General features: G+C 37.3%; 1 protein-coding gene across 6 annotated transcripts in view; it reads left to right on the top strand.

Moving 5' to 3' along the window:
• The window catches only part of ASTN1 (astrotactin 1), a 476,663-nt gene extending 464,227 nt beyond the window's left edge, over positions 1–12,436 (top strand). For 3 of the 6 annotated variants that reach the window (XM_077276252.1, XM_077276255.1, XM_077276254.1), the window contains 2 exons: positions 4,463–4,646; positions 7,347–12,436. In XM_077276252.1, the coding sequence (XP_077132367.1) occupies positions 4,463–4,646; positions 7,347–7,584 (422 nt within the window). In that variant the 3' untranslated portion in view covers positions 7,585–12,436. The remainder of the gene's footprint in view (positions 1–4,462; positions 4,647–7,346) is intronic. The other 3 variants (XM_077276249.1, XM_077276250.1, XM_077276251.1) reach the window with 1 other exon arrangement.
• The last annotated feature ends 4,703 nt before the right edge of the window (positions 12,437–17,139 follow it).

Genomic DNA, 17,139 nt, shown 5'->3' with positions numbered 1-17,139 from the left:
CGCTGCGCCACTGTACCATAGCTGCACTCTTGCGAACAATGTAGGGATCTCTCACTAGCTACCACCTTAGTGACATACCCCAGCCTAACTCACCCCATATTCCTTCGCTGTGGACCTCCAGGTCTGGATAACACTGCGTCCTACTTTAACTCTTCCAGATTAGGTGCCACAACGTGCCTACTATGAGAAAACTGCCCCAACTCTAGGATTGCTTGCTGAATAACTTGCTTCCTTGCCATTCTGTTGCTTCCACGCATACACCCATTGATGGTAATTCTCCTCTGACGGTGTCTTTCCTTATCTCTAGCTCACTACCCACAAACTATAAAACCAGGAACTCACACACTGGTCTCTTTTACTCATCCATAATTATGGGCCAGCCTTACAGTTAACCTGGTCGCTCCTAAATAACAGGAACTGCAGCCTCCAGGAGGATAAAACATACAATAAAATATAATCTGCACACAATACAACATTAAGGTATTAAACCATCTTCTCCACAACAATCTGATACAACTCTACTGACCAACATTCAATAAGTTAGTGTTCTTGGAATGCAAGAACTAAAAACTGAAAGTGAAGAGGAGCTGGCCTCTGAAACTTAATAACAATTGTGGATCATCTTTTCATACAGGTCTGAATTATTATTTCCTAGCAATTTATAAATAAAATGATTACTGGGCGTTAAGAATTGAGGGTAAGTCTTTATACATTATCCTATCAGTGCTGTCTTTGTGGGGACATCCCCCTACGATAAGAGAAAGAGTAACACCCAGTTATGATTTCATTCTTAAATTTATAGGAAGATAGAAATGATACAGTGTACAGATAAGAAAAGAGAATCTTCTGGAATTGTTATTTAATGAGAAATAAAATCATTTATTAATGCAGGGATCCGGCAGGCGACTTCTAAGTCCTCCTTTCCTACAAATTCAGATAGCGAAATATAAAGAAGAACTTGTCAGCTGATTCATGTTGCCCAAACCGCGTGCAGCATAAATCAGATACTGGCTGCCAGGGATATTTTTCTTCAAAGCGCTCCCGTGTTTCAAACAAAGTATACTTTAAAGATCCAACACCTTTCTAGGTGATTGAATCCCATTGCCTGTCTAGGTGATTCCATAGCAAGAGACCTGCCAATCACCTACAGAGGTGGCTGGGAAAAGGTGACCGTGTCGGAGGCCGAATTCAGCTATGATCCCCAGCCAGATCTTGAACACGTATTTTCTCTGAAACCCTGGAGCATTTCAGAGAAAGATGTACCTGGTGCAAGCATTCAGCCAGGCTCGAATTCATGATGCTTGCATTTTAGGCACCATGAATCAGCTGACAGGTTCCCTCATGCACAGAAGGGGTTGTACATCATTTGAAAAACATGGCTGCTTTCTTCTACAGTACCTCACTAGGGATGAGCAAACGTGCTCGGTGATACTCAAATATCACTTGAGTATCTGGGTGCTCGGATATGCTCGGCACTCAGCAAGCATTAGCCGGTGCTTGTATTTGAAGCTCAAATCCCCGCATGTTTGGCACCTGTTATACAATAAACATGCGGGAATTGCCGGTCAATCACTGTAATACTGTAGCCATCTTGGTAATGGCATTACTGTGATTGGCTAGCTGTATTATATCATCAGTGGTTGTAAAAGAACATGCGCCGCCACGGTTGGCAAACTGACGCCATTGCGCATCTCAGGGACAGTTCTAATTGGAGGGAGAGAATGGTTGGCCAGGCCTGTGTGCGCACATTTTAATGAACCAGAATCCTCTAATGATGATGCTGGTACTGATGCTGCACCATCAGACTAACAGTCCTTCTGAGGGCTAATCTTATGCTTTTTCTGTTTGTATCAGATGCATTCTGCATTTAGTCTAGGGAGGTACAGTTGGAGGAGCAGGGAGAGTGGCAGAATACAGCTTCAAGGCAAGGCTTAGGGCTTTGCAGTCTATTGCTAAATAAATAACTCCTGCACGTGATCACATTCTTTTTTGGGGGTGAAAAAGTATGTGTATTACATTCCTTGTCTTATTTTTCGGTGGTATATAACACTTCAAAAAAACATTTTTTTCTGGTTTCAATTAGTCATCAAAAGAGTATTACATGCTTTGTATTAAATAGGAGTGCCACTATATGACAATTTGAGCAGAATTGTATATGGGCCCTACTTTATGGTTAATACTGGGTGTATCTAAGTCCCTCTTCCATCTAATATTTGGCAGTTCTCGCTTCCTTCACAAATTACACTGAAATTCCCATTTTTTTTCATTAAAAAATTTCAATTTCGGCTCACTTATATTAATTTTTTTTAAATTCTTTTAAAAATGTTCCTTATATACAAGTCATTATACAGGAAAGAATGTTTCTTAACATTTTTTTCTGTAAACTCCAATTTCTCAACACTTTTCCCCTCCATTTGAACATTTTCACTGCCCCCCAGTCCTACTGAAAGGGTCTGCCATAAAAATGCTCAGATTTCCCTTTGACTAGCTTTATACCCCCTACTCAAAATGAACATCGGAGCATTGGGAGTTGCTTGGTTCGAATAATGACATCCGAGTATTTTAGTTCTCGCTCATCCCTATACCTCACATGTTCACAGGTTGTGTCTAGTTTTGCATCTCACCTTCTTTTAGGTGGTAGGGGCTATGCTGCAATACCGCACCCGATTTATGGATAACTGTTGCACCATTCTGGCTTAAACCAAGTTTTTCTAATCTGGTACAACCCCTACAGTATCTCATGCTCATGAAAATGCACATATGAACTCATAGGCCTTCAGTTTGCTATTGCACAAAGTCTTTGTGGTCCCCTATCTACACACTTTATGACTGCGGCTGAAATAGCACCAAACTCTTGGGTCGTTCTGTTGCTTATAAGCCTCCGATATTACAGCATTTGCTTTAAAAACAGCACAAATATCCAGACCAAAACTGGTTACGGCTCATGAAATCCCCAAATGCTAAAAAAAAATAAAACATTTCAGAAGCCGAGATCAAATTTCTTTGCATTTGTAATTAATTAAATGTAATAGATTGCTGGAAAGATCTTCGTTTAGTTACATGACCTCAACTGTTACATTTTGTGTATTCAGTGATATTTGTTACAGCAGTTCCTTCAGTTTAGCTTCTTTTGCAAACCAATTAAATCTAATTAAGACTAAAGTTAATAAACTGTTAAAGATGACAAAGAAAATGGGTTATTGTTTTGCCTCGGTGGATCTACAGAATATTCTGTATTTTTCAGGTCTGGTATTAAGAAAATAATGAATTTGGGTACCAAACTGTGAGAATTCTAAGCTAAAGTTAATCAATGTAGACTATAATGAGGTCGTTACCATAATGATGAGGTCTCAATAGAGATGAGAAAATCAGTTTCATGCAAATTGCATATGTGTAAAAATTTGGGGAAATAGCCCAGCAAATTTGAATAATTTGCTACTCACTTTGCACAAGTCAACAAAAATGTTTACCACCATTTTGCACAATACAAAAGATTGCATCAACCAGAGAAGACTCATGTGATCTCGTGCACGATCAGTCGGGCTTTACCATAATGTCTTGCAGCTATCACATCACATGGTATAATACAGTCAATCAAGGGGGGCTATCATAGCATGTATAAAAGCCGAAGCAAGGAACGCAGCAGCCAATATACAATGAATCTAGATAGTGAGAGCATGTCACAGCTCAAAGCTTATCCATAAAGACAGGAACAGAAAGCTAAAAAATAATGGACAAATTCTAGGTGTGTGACAGTATGGAAGTGGAAAACGGATGTGTGAATAGCACTATAAACATTAATGTGTACCTGTACAAACCTATTTTGAGAGTAATGGCTAGAACACGCCCATGATTCCCGGAAGTCTGAGTGATGCCTTAGTAGTGTCAAAGTCAGATCATCATATATGGTTATGGGTAAACAGATGGTAAGTAAACTTCAGCACAAGTTTATGGGTCCATTAAAAATTACACACACATTGTCATCGGTGTCCAGTCAATGTGCTGTCTATTTTTAACATTATAGTTGATAGGAGAAAGTTTGCAATTTATTTATTTATTTTTCAGAAAATCCCTGATGAAACACTGATAGTAAAAACTGACATATTGATCGAACATTGATAAAAAAAAATTGTCCAAATTATTTATGAAAAAAGATTTGGGTTTTAACATATGAGAAAATTTGCGAATGTTAAAATGAGACCTAAGGCAATATTTGCATTAAAAAGCTTGAAAGTGGTTGGATTTGGTCCTAGGACTCCTCAGAGTGTTATATACACCTTTTCTGGGAATTGGAGGATTTGCATTACTTGCAGTTTGTGGCAATTCCATTCACACAAACCAATTTTTGGGGAAAAAATTGTTGAAGCTGGAAAAATTGAACTGGATACCCTCAACTCTCATTATCAAAAATGCACCATGTTTCAGGTTGTGTTAATGTTATTGTTCTTTTTTCAATACTTAGAAGTTGCTGATAAGATCTACAACCTTTTCAATGGTTACACCAGCGGTAAGGAACAGCAAACAGCATACAACACCTTGCTAGAACTGGGGTCCCCCAGTCTACACCGTGTACGATTCCACTACAATCAGCACTTTCAAAGTTTTGGGGAGTTTACATGGCGTTGTGAAGATGAACTGGGGCCCAGGTATTCTTTTCATTAAAATTAAAGTTCGTTTGTGTGGATGTGCTACAATATCTTGAGTTTTTAAAGAGTGAGTGTTTTCTGTTCTGTTTCTATAGAGGAGGAATTAGCTTTAAAGAAGCAGTTACCCTCAATATCAGCAGTTTTATGCAGGAAGTAGGCCAATCAGGACGTTTGCGCAGTGAAGCTTTAGCCAATAGCAACAGAGCAGGAAGTGATGTTAGACTGGGGCCTTCATTTTGAAAACTTCTACTGTACAGCATGTTAACATGCAGTAGTTGCTACAGTTTTATTTCATGTGGGGTTAAAGCATAACTTTCCCGTGAAACCTGAAGAAAAGCACAGTTTTGTTGCCTTCAACATCCCACTAAAAGGTAAAATTGCTTTTGATGAACATACTGGTCTAGTATGTAAAGAACTGTCCTGATTCTCATACTCTGTAACTTGCCATCCAATCTTTTGGAGTGGGCAGCTCCTCATTCTGGGCATTCTGAACGTACTATGCTACCTGAATAAACTCCCTTTCCCTCACTTCCTGCCATGTGTTATTCCTAGCACTGCTTTTCCTTAAATTGACAACCCACCAATCTGTCATATCAATATACAGATTGGCAGACAGGAAAGCAGGAGCAGAGAAGAAGATCCTATCTTCCATTTCAGTGTCTGTGTTGCCTGGGATGGATAACACTTGGCAACAAAGAGAAGGGGAACATCTAATGGCCAGCATTTTTATGGGTAAAACTAAATCTTTTAATATTAAGAACATTAAGAGCATTAGAACTGAATAAACTTCCTTTCCCTCACATCCTGCCATCAGTTTTACTTTCCATAGCCTTTCCCTTAATTGAAAACCCACCAATCTGTTATAACAGTATACAGATTGACAGACAGGAGAGCAGGAGCCGAGACAAAGCTCCTATCATCTGTTTCGGTGTCTCCGCTGCCTGGGATGGATTACACTTGTCAACAGGCAGTAGACAGAAGGGGAATATCTGATGGCCAGCATTTTTATGGGTAAAACTATATCTTTTTTAAATTAAGTGATCGTTAGATTGTCTATTTTACACTCATCTATCAAAATAGATCAAGTTGTTTGAAAGTATACTTGCAAGAACTGAAGATTTCATTCATAAAATCACTCTAGAAGGTCTATTTTAGCAATTATGAAACAATAGCCAAAGTTGTACTTGGTTTTCTAGTTCAGCCTCCATTGCCTTAAAGGAGTTTTCCCACAAACAAAGTTAATTTTAATCAACATTTTAATCAATAGATCTTGGAATAGTAATAAGTTCCACATTTAGATGTGTTTTAACAAAAATGTTCCTGTGCTGAGATAATCTTACAAATGTTCCCTTGCTGTATACTGTGTAATGGCTGTGTCTTACCATGAGGAAACATGGTCTGATCATACCACATGTCTTGAAAAAGTGAGGAAACAAAATAGAGGATACAGACAGGACAGCATGGGATCTCAAATTAGTCTTTCTTTCAGGTAAAACATTTCTTAAAAACAGGCAGTGAAATGTTTTGCCTTACAAAAAAGAATAATTTGCGATCCCATCTGTCCTGTCTGTTTACTCTCTTTTGATTCCTCCCCCGCCCAGGAGATATGGTATGATCAGTCCATGTTCCAGCATGGTTAGACACAGCCATTACACAGTACACCTCAGGGGCGCATTTATAAGATTATCTCAGCACAGGAACATTTTTTTAACACATCAAATTGCAAATTTATTTTTATTCCAAGATCTATTAGTTCAAATGTACCTTATTTGTGGGAAAACACCTTTAAATAGATTTTGATAAAAATAAGTGAAATTCACCAATGGGTCAATTATTAGCAAATCCACCAGCAGCTAATTTTTAGCTAATAGTAATTGTGAGCATTTGTGTATGTATTACATGCTGGTGTTTCATATGTTACTTTTTTATTATTGTGATGACTTTATTATACCTTTCAGGATAAATCTTTAAATGTGCAAGTGCATGTTTGTATTTTGGAATGTATCTGTATTCTACAGTTATATTGGATACATACTTGCATACTCTCATTTATTGTATTTGTTGTTCACTGCTTAAAAGAGATCTAACTTTTGAAAAAGTTAGCAACAAATGTAATATTATAACAAAAAATAAACTATATTCCTCAATCCAGCAGAGAATCTCTAAGACTATGCTCCCATTATCAGTATTTGGTCAGTATTTTACATCAGTATTTGTAAGGTAAAATCAGGAGAGGAACAATCAGAGGAAAAGTATAATAGAAACATGTCACCACTTCTGTATTTTCCAACCACTCCTGGTTTTGGCTTACAAATACTGACCAAATACTGATAGTGAGAATGTAGCCTAATGATCATTACGGTCTTTGTTTATAAGTGACCAACACGTGACCGCTGCAGTCAATCAGTGGGCTCATAAAACCATAGCTCTCACCACTGAGTAGTAAGGCCCCTAGTAAATCATGTGATTGCTGATTGGTTGCAGCTGTCATGTGCTGGTTTCTTTGCAAACACCGGGAGCACTGATAAAGCTTCTGCTCTTAATCACCAGAAGAAAAAGAGGTGAATATAGAAAACTCATGCATCATGTATGCATCATGTATGCATCATGCAAATTCACCTATGTTGTCCAAAAATAAATGTGGAACCTATTGTACAGTAAAAATAAATATTTTGTTCTTACTTCTTCCTCCTTTTATAGGAAAGCCGGCCTAGTATTATCTCAGTTAGAAGCTTTGAGTCCTCGATGCAGCTATCTCCTAGGCGAGCCAAGGATCAGCCTTCGGCGTTCTTCACTGCGCTACTTAGCCTGTCGCTACAGCGAGCCCAAACCCATTGCAGTGAACTGGACTGAACTGAGCAGAGACCTGAGGAAGAACTGTGAGGAACAAATACTTATAGTATTGAGCAATGACTATGGAGACAGCAAAGACAACTAAAAGTCACTGGTGCCTCTTCTAGTGCCAGGACTCAGGAACAGAATGTGCGGAATACAAAACCAAGCTGAATTCGCAACTGTACAAAAAACAAAATGACTTGTTGATCAAGTAGTCCTGTGTTGAGTTCTGGTCGTACAACAGAAATTAAACTGGACAACCTATATGACTGCCACTTGTTAGTTTCTGGATGTAGGAGCATGGAAAGAGCTGTCATGACCTTCTCAGTCATAGTGCACTAAACAGAAAGCAAATGTACAAAGTGTAATAATGAAATCCTAAACCCCCAGACGTATATCATGTAATGTCCTACAGTATTGCATCAAATGTTATGGACATAAATACCTAAATGGTTGCAAAAATGACCAACTCAGGCTCTATATCGTGAAGATGTTTACCCCATTATACCATAATGTAATGTTAACCGAGATTTACCAACCAATGGAAAAATTATACAACTTTTTTTCTATGGTTTATTGGTCGTAAAAGTCAATGTTCTTCCTTGGTTAAGAAAGTCCAACTTAAAAATGTAAGCGATCTAAAATGATCCCCTTCTTTTCTATATCTACAAAGGATAACTAAGGATAATTACACATCAAGAGCTCTCTTCATGTGCTCGGTAACTCTTCTCGCTTCTTGCTCTTGCTCGGAAAGAGTTTAGAGGCGACAGAGCTGATCACACAGTGCCTAATTCTCACTGGGTTTGGTCTATTTATCGGTGTCTTCCAGCTGTACAACTGCAACAAATGATTCCGTAGCAGCTTCGCCCCAGGTAGACGATCCAAGTCCCTTTTCCACTAAACAATTTGACATAAGCCAGAAAGGCATTTTTTTACAATTTACTATTTTTTCTATCAAAAATGAGTAAATAGCTTTTTTTATTGATCTCAAGAGACCAGGACCTTAAAGTCTAGAAGTGTTATTTTAATAGCTAGTTTAAGCTTAAATAATGTGAAATATGTTATCAAGCTGACGTGGTGAAGTTCAACTTCATAGTGCGATACAAGGGAGAGCTATGGTTTTTTGAATATATAAAGTTAGCCTTCATTACTATATTATTACAACTAGGATAGACAATTGTGAAACTTTATTGGCCCTTTTGTCTACAGATGCATCCTTTCTTACATCTCTTCTTATCTCGACATATCACAAGATTTTTTTTTCAAAATTTTGCACACTATGTGATATCACAAGATGTTTGGCTTAATATTTAAAAAAAGATTGGATGAGTTTGTAAGATTTTTATGCTAAATATGTCTATATTTGGCCACTTAGGGATTGAAATATATAGGGTTTCGCTAGCAAGTCACATTGATTTATTGGATTTGTTTCATAGAGTACTTGACCAAATTTGAACCAAGATAAGAATGGACACAGGTATCTTCATTTGAACCATTGACCTCAGATGTGGTTACATGTCAAAATTCATGTTAGTAGTGAATCCACTTTTCAAAAATAATTCCCTTTAAAATTCTCAAACTGGATTATTGAACTTTACTCTTATCAATTGCTTTATTATTGCCGTAGCTCTTCATTTTTAATCCCATCAACTAATGGGCATTTCATCTACTTGTATTTGCCACCAAAATATATTTATCTTTCCCCATAATGTCAGACCTTCACTTATTTGACATATATCAACAGTGGGAATTTAGAACCAACCATCATTAATTAGTTGTGGAATCTAGAAGTTCAAGTTCAAGGCCTTTTTGTTGGCAATTATGTCCATTTGTCCCATTGCTCCAACTGATTGACTTTGATGAAGGTTACGAGATTTTAACTTTTCAGGTCTGAAATAAATCCATTTACGTATTTGCTCATTTGTATAAGAAGCGATGAAGATTATCTAATTGTTTACTTTGGGTACATTACGTCTTTTGGCGACCAAACTATTTTTTCAAAAGTATTAATGAACAGAAAAATATATTATTTAGAATGTTGATGGATTAAAGAAGCAAAGCCAATCAGCTTGAAACGTTATCTTTTAAATAAACCCCCTTACACATTAGGCTAATGTCTACCGAGTCTGCCAATGTCAGTGAGTTTGGCCAACAATCTAAGGTGTATGGGGAACCCAACTCTATACCAACTGATTATGACGGGGAGATAAGGATCTGGCATGTCTGATTTGGGACTGCAGATTTTGTTTCTAGCCTGAGAGATCTGAGAAAGAACACAGGTGTGCTCCTGTGTATGGGGGAGTCAGTCAAGATGGCTGTCAACCCAACGATTGGCCAGATAGCTGTCAGCCCAATGATTGCCCAAACCACTGTACTTCCGACAGCAAACTAAAGTGTAAATGGGGCTTTAGTGTGAGTTCACATTTGTATTGTCACTTCCAATTTTCTGTCCCATAAAGGGAGCAAGAAGCAGAAAAGGGTAGAATACCACATCTGCAATAGAACAAAAACCAACAAGCCTGAATGAGCCCTCTAATGCAGTCAGTTGGGCTCTATCATGCATTTTCTCATGTTGCACTGTTCTTCCCATCAAATATGAGTGAACCAGTGACATAATCTTCTGATGGAGCCTACAACACTGATGTAAATTCCCGAATTTGAAAGTTATTTCTCTCCCAATGTTTTTACATCATTCATTTAAGCCATGCAAATAGTACAGAAAGATGGGTGTTGCACTAAGAATACAAAGTATTTAGAAGGCGTATGGCTTTCAGAGGACATCATCAACAGAACAACTATTTTGCATATGAGGAAAGACTTATATTGTTTTAATTTAGAATCATTTAGGATATTAAAATATACAAATAAGTTTAATCTGTTATTTTTCCCTTGGTTATGTAATAGAAATGTCTGTAATTTAGAGATTCACTTTAACTCCTGGTCTTTTGGGTTCAAAGATTAGTACAAACAAACCTACAATATTGGTATAGTCCATAAATGTGAAGAGTTTATGCCTCTAATGAAATCAGCAGAAGTTTACGAGTTCAACTAAAACGTGGATCAACGATTGCTTGCCCAAAGATATCAAGTAAGAAAATCATTTTTTTTTTTCGAAAGATGAGGATACCTTGAGACTGGATCATCCAGCCAAAAATGACTTAAACTAGTCATTTTATTTTGTACTTTGCACTCTTTTGTAGCAAATAAGTGGCATTAACAGCAGTTCAGAGTCTCAGTGACGTGCTCCCAGGACACACATATTTCCTAGACTTGAAGTAATTGGGTGAGGAGATGAGGAGGGCGCAGCGTCCACCTTTCTCATCTGCTGTAACACTGATTTACACTTCAGCTCATAAATCATATTTTACAATACATTTGAAAAATTGTTTAACCCGCTAAAAATTCAAACATAACTGTTAATAGCAAATGAAAAAAAATGTCTTTAGCGATGTGAAGTAATGGATACTATCCTCTACTAAAAAGATCCGATGTTCCGACTCAATGACACATACCACTTTGACAGCAGAGTTGACAATCAATATTCTGGTTAATTAATTGGATAAGCAAATTATGTAAAATTGAATTATTCACTGGTTTATTTATATACAGATTTTGTTTCTAATTCTTTTAGCTTACATTTTTGCTAAGAAGCCGTTAGAAGATTGAATTATTGGATTTGAAGATAAGCCACTACTTGCAGTGTAAGAAATTCTGCAATTTAGGGATCACCAATACATAGAAATGTTTTTCCCACCTTGAATTTTTCCATAACTAAGGCTTTGTTCATACTATTATTGAAATCTTTTCTGTAGGATTTCCATTGCTTTTTGCCATGTACAGACTGAAGTGGAATATAAAAAATAAAATGAAACTAGACTTGGATCATTTTCATTTGAACCTCTTTGTCTGGTTAGAAGTGTTTGTAGACTATGCTCCCATAAAATTTTGAATAACATATATGGAGTCTTAATATATCCAAAGAATTACTTATAAAAATAAAGCTTAGCCTCAAAAACATTTTTATGGGACTTGCAAATGTTTTATTGAGCACATGTATAGATGTACACATGCACTCATTGGAGGTTTTATTAGAATTATAGTATCAGCCTAAAGAGGTTTTATTATTTTTCTAAATTCCACTTTAATATGTCAATGGTGAAATAGCTGTCGCAAAATGGGGGATGGAGATTTTCTTCATTTTGCAATTTCAATTCTCAATGATAACAGGATAGAAGAAACTGTTGCCCCATTGCCCCTAAATGCTAAATACATTTTGCTGGAAATCTAATAGTCAGTAGAATCTCCTTAAACAGCAAATCCCTCATAAGCAAGGCCTGGACAAGAGATAGGTGGTTTTCGAGGTTCCTGCAAAGAAGTGAGCATGAAATTTATGAGAGAATATTAATCAGTCTTTCTACAGCCGCCACGTGCCCTGACTTTTGCTTTGTTACAATTTTTAAAAACGATTAGCCCTTCCCTGTTAAAAATTGGCTGATAGACAAAAAAAAAGTATTGGCAGTAAAGGACGTGTTCTGAAATCCCTACTTTTTGCATGAAGAAGGCTAATCCTGCCCTGATCATGATTATCTCCTAATATCAGATGCAATGATGCTAGTGCGAAGGCAGCCTTATTTACTGTTCATTTTGTGGAGACATATTGTTTAGCACTTTCGGTTTACCAAGGTCATGCTCAAAGATTAACCAAAAGTCAACCAACCAACCATTATGACTTCTTCTTTGCCTATTTCTGTTTGTGTACTCCATTGTTTGCATATTACTTAATTAAAATATAGCATGGTAATAGACAATTCTGAAAAAAATGTGAAAAATGGCTGTTTTTAAAAAACAGCCAATCAGATGTTACCTATTGTATAAACTGTACAAATGTTTTATTGTGATCGGTTGCCTATAACACTCCTTATGAAAATTTACCAATAAAACCATGTTCAGAAATGAAAAAAATCTATCTTTAGCTAGACCATCCAACTTTAAAACATTGTAATTGTCACATTTGATATCATGTGGTGGAATCAAAATGATCTTCATCCCTGATCATTGTCCTCCTAAAATGGCAAATGATTCCACTTGGGTAGGTGATGACCACTAACAGTCACATATCGACTAGAGGTGTATTGAGCAAGGTCACGCCCATCTAGTCGGTTCATGACCGCATGTATGCATATCGCATACTTGCGGTCACATGACTGCCCACTCCCAGCGCTGAATCCCAGTGTGCACAATATGAGGATTCACAACACTGTAGTCACAGACAGTGACTTGTAACCTAAGGTCGGACAAATAAGGAATATGTCATGTGTAGCATATAAACCAGAGGTCTTGAAATACTGGGCTTACAGAATATAGTTACAAGTAGTCGAAATAACATCTGGATTTGAGGGCAAAAAATCAGCAAATTAGAGGAGCAGCAAAGTGGATGACATTTTAACAAATTTTCTGTGCAGATTTCCACCCTTACTATGCATACGCAAATGCAGATTCACTGAGGAATTTGCTCAAAATCCATGGCATTTCTTTTCTGGCCCTTCTGTAGAGTATTTGCCAAAATTTGTAATTTGGATATATGTTATATGGAGGTTCTGATTCATATTAGATAGATATTAGCTAATTCGAGAATTTCTTTATTACACATATTTGTAAATTCAGAAATTACTTTATATTCCTAACATGTCAGTTACATATTTAAGAAAAAAAAACTGAGAGCTGCCAGGTGTAAAAAGTCTATTTTTACAAATTATTTGCAAAATTTTAATACTTTTTGTTTTGTACCCGCAGTTTTGTGTCGGCAATCCAAAAGGAGTGTTTCATAGTAGAAGGTTTGTTCCTAATTCAGAGAACTAAACGGTGATAAAGGCGCTGTATATTAGCAGTCATACGGTCAGGGAAAGTCACATGATTATTTTAACTAATTGCTGCATGTTTTAATTAACAGAGCTTAAAGGGGTTTTCTGTAAAAATAAAATTCAAAATTTATTGTTGCAGAATTAGAAAATCCAAAAATGTTTCATATACTTGTGCAAAATATTTGTCTCTTTTCCAGCACTTTCGCTTCCTAATCATCCTTTAATCCTGTATAGAATAGCATCTGATGATTGTGACAATGCATCACTGGTCCAAAACTGTTAAAATCAAAACGCATCAGTAATGCAACAAATTTATAAGTGCAGGAGTAAAAGAACTGGAACAAATACATAAAATAAATCTAAAAATTTTAAGATTTTCTAATTTTGTGCCATAAACTTGCTTCATCTTTGTGAGTAGAAAAAAAATCTGTTTTTTTTTACTTTTCACTACAATAAATATTTGATTTCCATTTAAGATCAATCAAGATGTAAAAATAATGTGTATTTTTAAATTATTTAATAGATTAAAAAAAAGACAATTGCATGTGCAATAAATACTTATGTTAACATGTTATTTTGGCTGTAATATACATGTTTATCATGGTTATTATATAGATGTGGATAAGTAATCAAGTTGCTTATTTTTTGTGATGTACAGACATGGCATAATAAGTAGGGGAGGTCATTTCTCTGAAAGTATCAAATCCACCTAATATCTCATCTTAGTAGGACCACAGACTCACAAACATCAAACTCTTATGACTAAACAAAGGTTGAGCCATCAACTTCTCTCAAATTCCATTTGATTAAACCAGTGTTCCCCAACTCTGGTCCTCAAGAGCCACCAACAGGTCATGTTTTCAAGGTTTCCTTAGTATTGCCAAGGTGATAATTGCATCACCTTCACAGGCAATAATTCCATCACCTGTGAAATACTAATGAAATCCTGAAAACATGACCTGTTGGTGGCTCTTGAGGACTGAAGTTAGGGAACACTGGGTTAAACCATATTTATTTAAGGTGGATGTGAGTGCTTCAGACAAAAGAAGTCCATATTATCCAACAATTTTAAGTGAATAGTAAAAATGATGGAATTTCTTTGAGTGGAATTGAATTCTCCAATTTTACAAAAAAATGTAGTTTCCTGAATGTGAATATTTAGCAATTTGCTTCACGTGTACTCAGCATAATGACAACCAGCTGGCTGTCTGCAAAAGGATAAAAAAAGCAAAAAATTATTTCTTACCTCACTCTTCCCTTGCAGTCTGCCATCCGGCCTACATGCTTCTTCTTTTCACCTTCCCCCATCACATGCATCCTCTTCTGTCCGCTAAACTTGGAACCAGGGCTTCCAGTACTTAGTAGGCCCATTGCGCACCATGCCATCATTGATTGGGTCTCAGGTGTGCTGTGATGGCATAGATGGTGCTCTATGCCATGATGGCATAGAGCGCAGTGATGTCTTAGGCCTAGTTAGAGTGAAACATTCTTTGGAAAATAACCTCCACATGAATGACACCAGGATGGTTTACTTTTGGCATAACGCAGGCCTCGATCACCTGTTCTTCTCCGGAGAGTCATTCTTCCAGATCTCCTAAACAGTCTTGGAGGGACTTCATCAGAATAAATACCTTTATCCCAGTCCACTGCCTTCTAATCCTAATACTTCATGAAACTTTATTTTTTCTTATGAATCCCACCTCAGACTGGTTTTGACATTTAAAAGAATGTCTGTACGTAAAAGAAAAGGGGAGCGCTGCCATGAGTACTGTGTTATGCCAAAAGAGTAGCATTCTGAGACCAATCATGTGTGGGGGCTTTTCATCCATGGAGAGGGCTCACTCATAATTTTTTAATACTTCCGTGAATAAAGAATGGGATGTAAACATTTTCCAAGAGAAACTTCTCCCAATAATCCATGAGCAATGATGAAACACCATGTCACAAGGCCAAAGTGAAAACTAAGTGGCTTTGTGAACAAAACATGGACATTTTGGGGCCATGATCAGGAAATGCCCCATACTTCAAATCCATTAAGAACCTATGGTCAATTCATGAAAAGCAGGTGATCAATAGTGTTGAGCGATACCTTCCGATACTTGAAAGTATCGGTATCGGATAGTATCGGCCGATACCCGAAAAATATCGGATATCGCCGATACCCGATACCAATACAAGTCAATGGGACACAAGTATCGGAAGGTATCCTGGATGGTTCCCAGGGTCTGAAGGAGAGGAAACTCTCCTTCAGGCCCTGGGATCCATATTCATGTAAAAAATAAAGAATTAAAATAAAAAATATTGATATACTCACCCCTCCGGCGGCCCCTGGACCTTACCGATGTAACCGGCAGCCTCCGTTCCTAAGAATGAGGAGTTTAGGACCTTCGATGACGTTGCGGCTTGTGATTGGTCGCGTGACCGCTCATGTGACCGCTCACGCGACCAATCACAAGCCGCGACGTCATCGCAGGTCCTAAACTCCTCATTCTTAGGAACGGAGGCTGCCGGTTACATCGGTAAGGTCCAGGCTCCGCCGGAGGGGTGAGTATATCCATATTTTTTATTTTAATTCTTTATTTTTTACATGAATATGGATCCCAGGGCCTGAAGGAGAGTCTGCTCTCCTCCAGACCCTGGGAACCATACACTGGGAACCTCCAATTCCGATTTCCGATATCACAAAAATATTGGAATTCGGTATCGGAATTCCGATACCGCAAATATCGGCCGATACCCGATACTTGCGGTATCGGAATGCTCAACACTAGTGATCAATCGAAAACATATACATTGAGATAAACTCCAAGCACTGACTGGGCAATGATGGGTTGTCATCAGCCAGGATTTGGCCCAGACGTTGATATCTAGCTGCCAGGGCAACATGCAGAAGTCTTAGAAAATACGAGTCAAAAATGTAAATATTGAGTCTTTGCATATACTTAATGTATTTGTGAATAACAATTTAAAAACTTAATGTGGACCCAAAATTAATTGTCCTAAGACCTACAACCTTCTAAATGGGGTTGTCAGGAATCACATCTTTCAAGCATTCAATCAGTCCCAGATTTTATGTTTCTGAACTAAGACTGAATTTGAACTCAGGACACAGAGTGAGAAACAGGGAATATTCTCTCTAAACTTTACTATAATTAGATTTTTTTTTAGATCTTAATATTTTAACTCCTTAGGACATGAGAGTACTTACATAAGGCTGACTAGATATACTGGATAGGTGCAAGTTGGGTTATCTTAGGTCACCACTACAAGGAGTATGTCTAGAAATGAGGGTTAGTTGATACATATAAATCAGGATTATGTAATTATAGAGTAATGTTTATAACATTCAAAAGGGATTCAATATCTTATTTTTTCACCATTAAACTGATCTTGCATAAGTTAGTAGGACTCCACACAGGATTCATATATGTAGATACAAGGATGGGATCGAACCCTGTCCTGTGACATTAAATGAACTGTCCATTTCTGGACAACGCCACACAAAGAGCTCCAATTCTCAGCATAAAACAAAATACCGATGACTTCATACCAAACCGGTGCCATTCTTCCATTGTCGGCACTGTATCTCCTGCCAATAAAGTGACACTGTTGTGTTGTGTGACAACTGCAGTCAATTAATGGCCACTAATCGGCTGCAGCCTTCATTGTTAATTCAATACATGTTCAATACACGTTGTAATGCTCAGGTCAGAATATCTGACGACCAGTCCGAGAATTACGTTACGATCCTCATCTGAGTTATACGGTCATCTGGCTCTTCCCTTATAGTAATAATA

The sequence above is a fragment of the Ranitomeya variabilis genome, chromosome 8 (assembly GCF_051348905.1).
Source record: "Ranitomeya variabilis isolate aRanVar5 chromosome 8, aRanVar5.hap1, whole genome shotgun sequence".
NCBI classification, from domain to species: domain Eukaryota; kingdom Metazoa; phylum Chordata; class Amphibia; order Anura; family Dendrobatidae; genus Ranitomeya; species Ranitomeya variabilis.
Note: the sequence above shows the minus strand (reverse complement) of the source record. Positions and strands in the feature narration are given on the sequence as shown.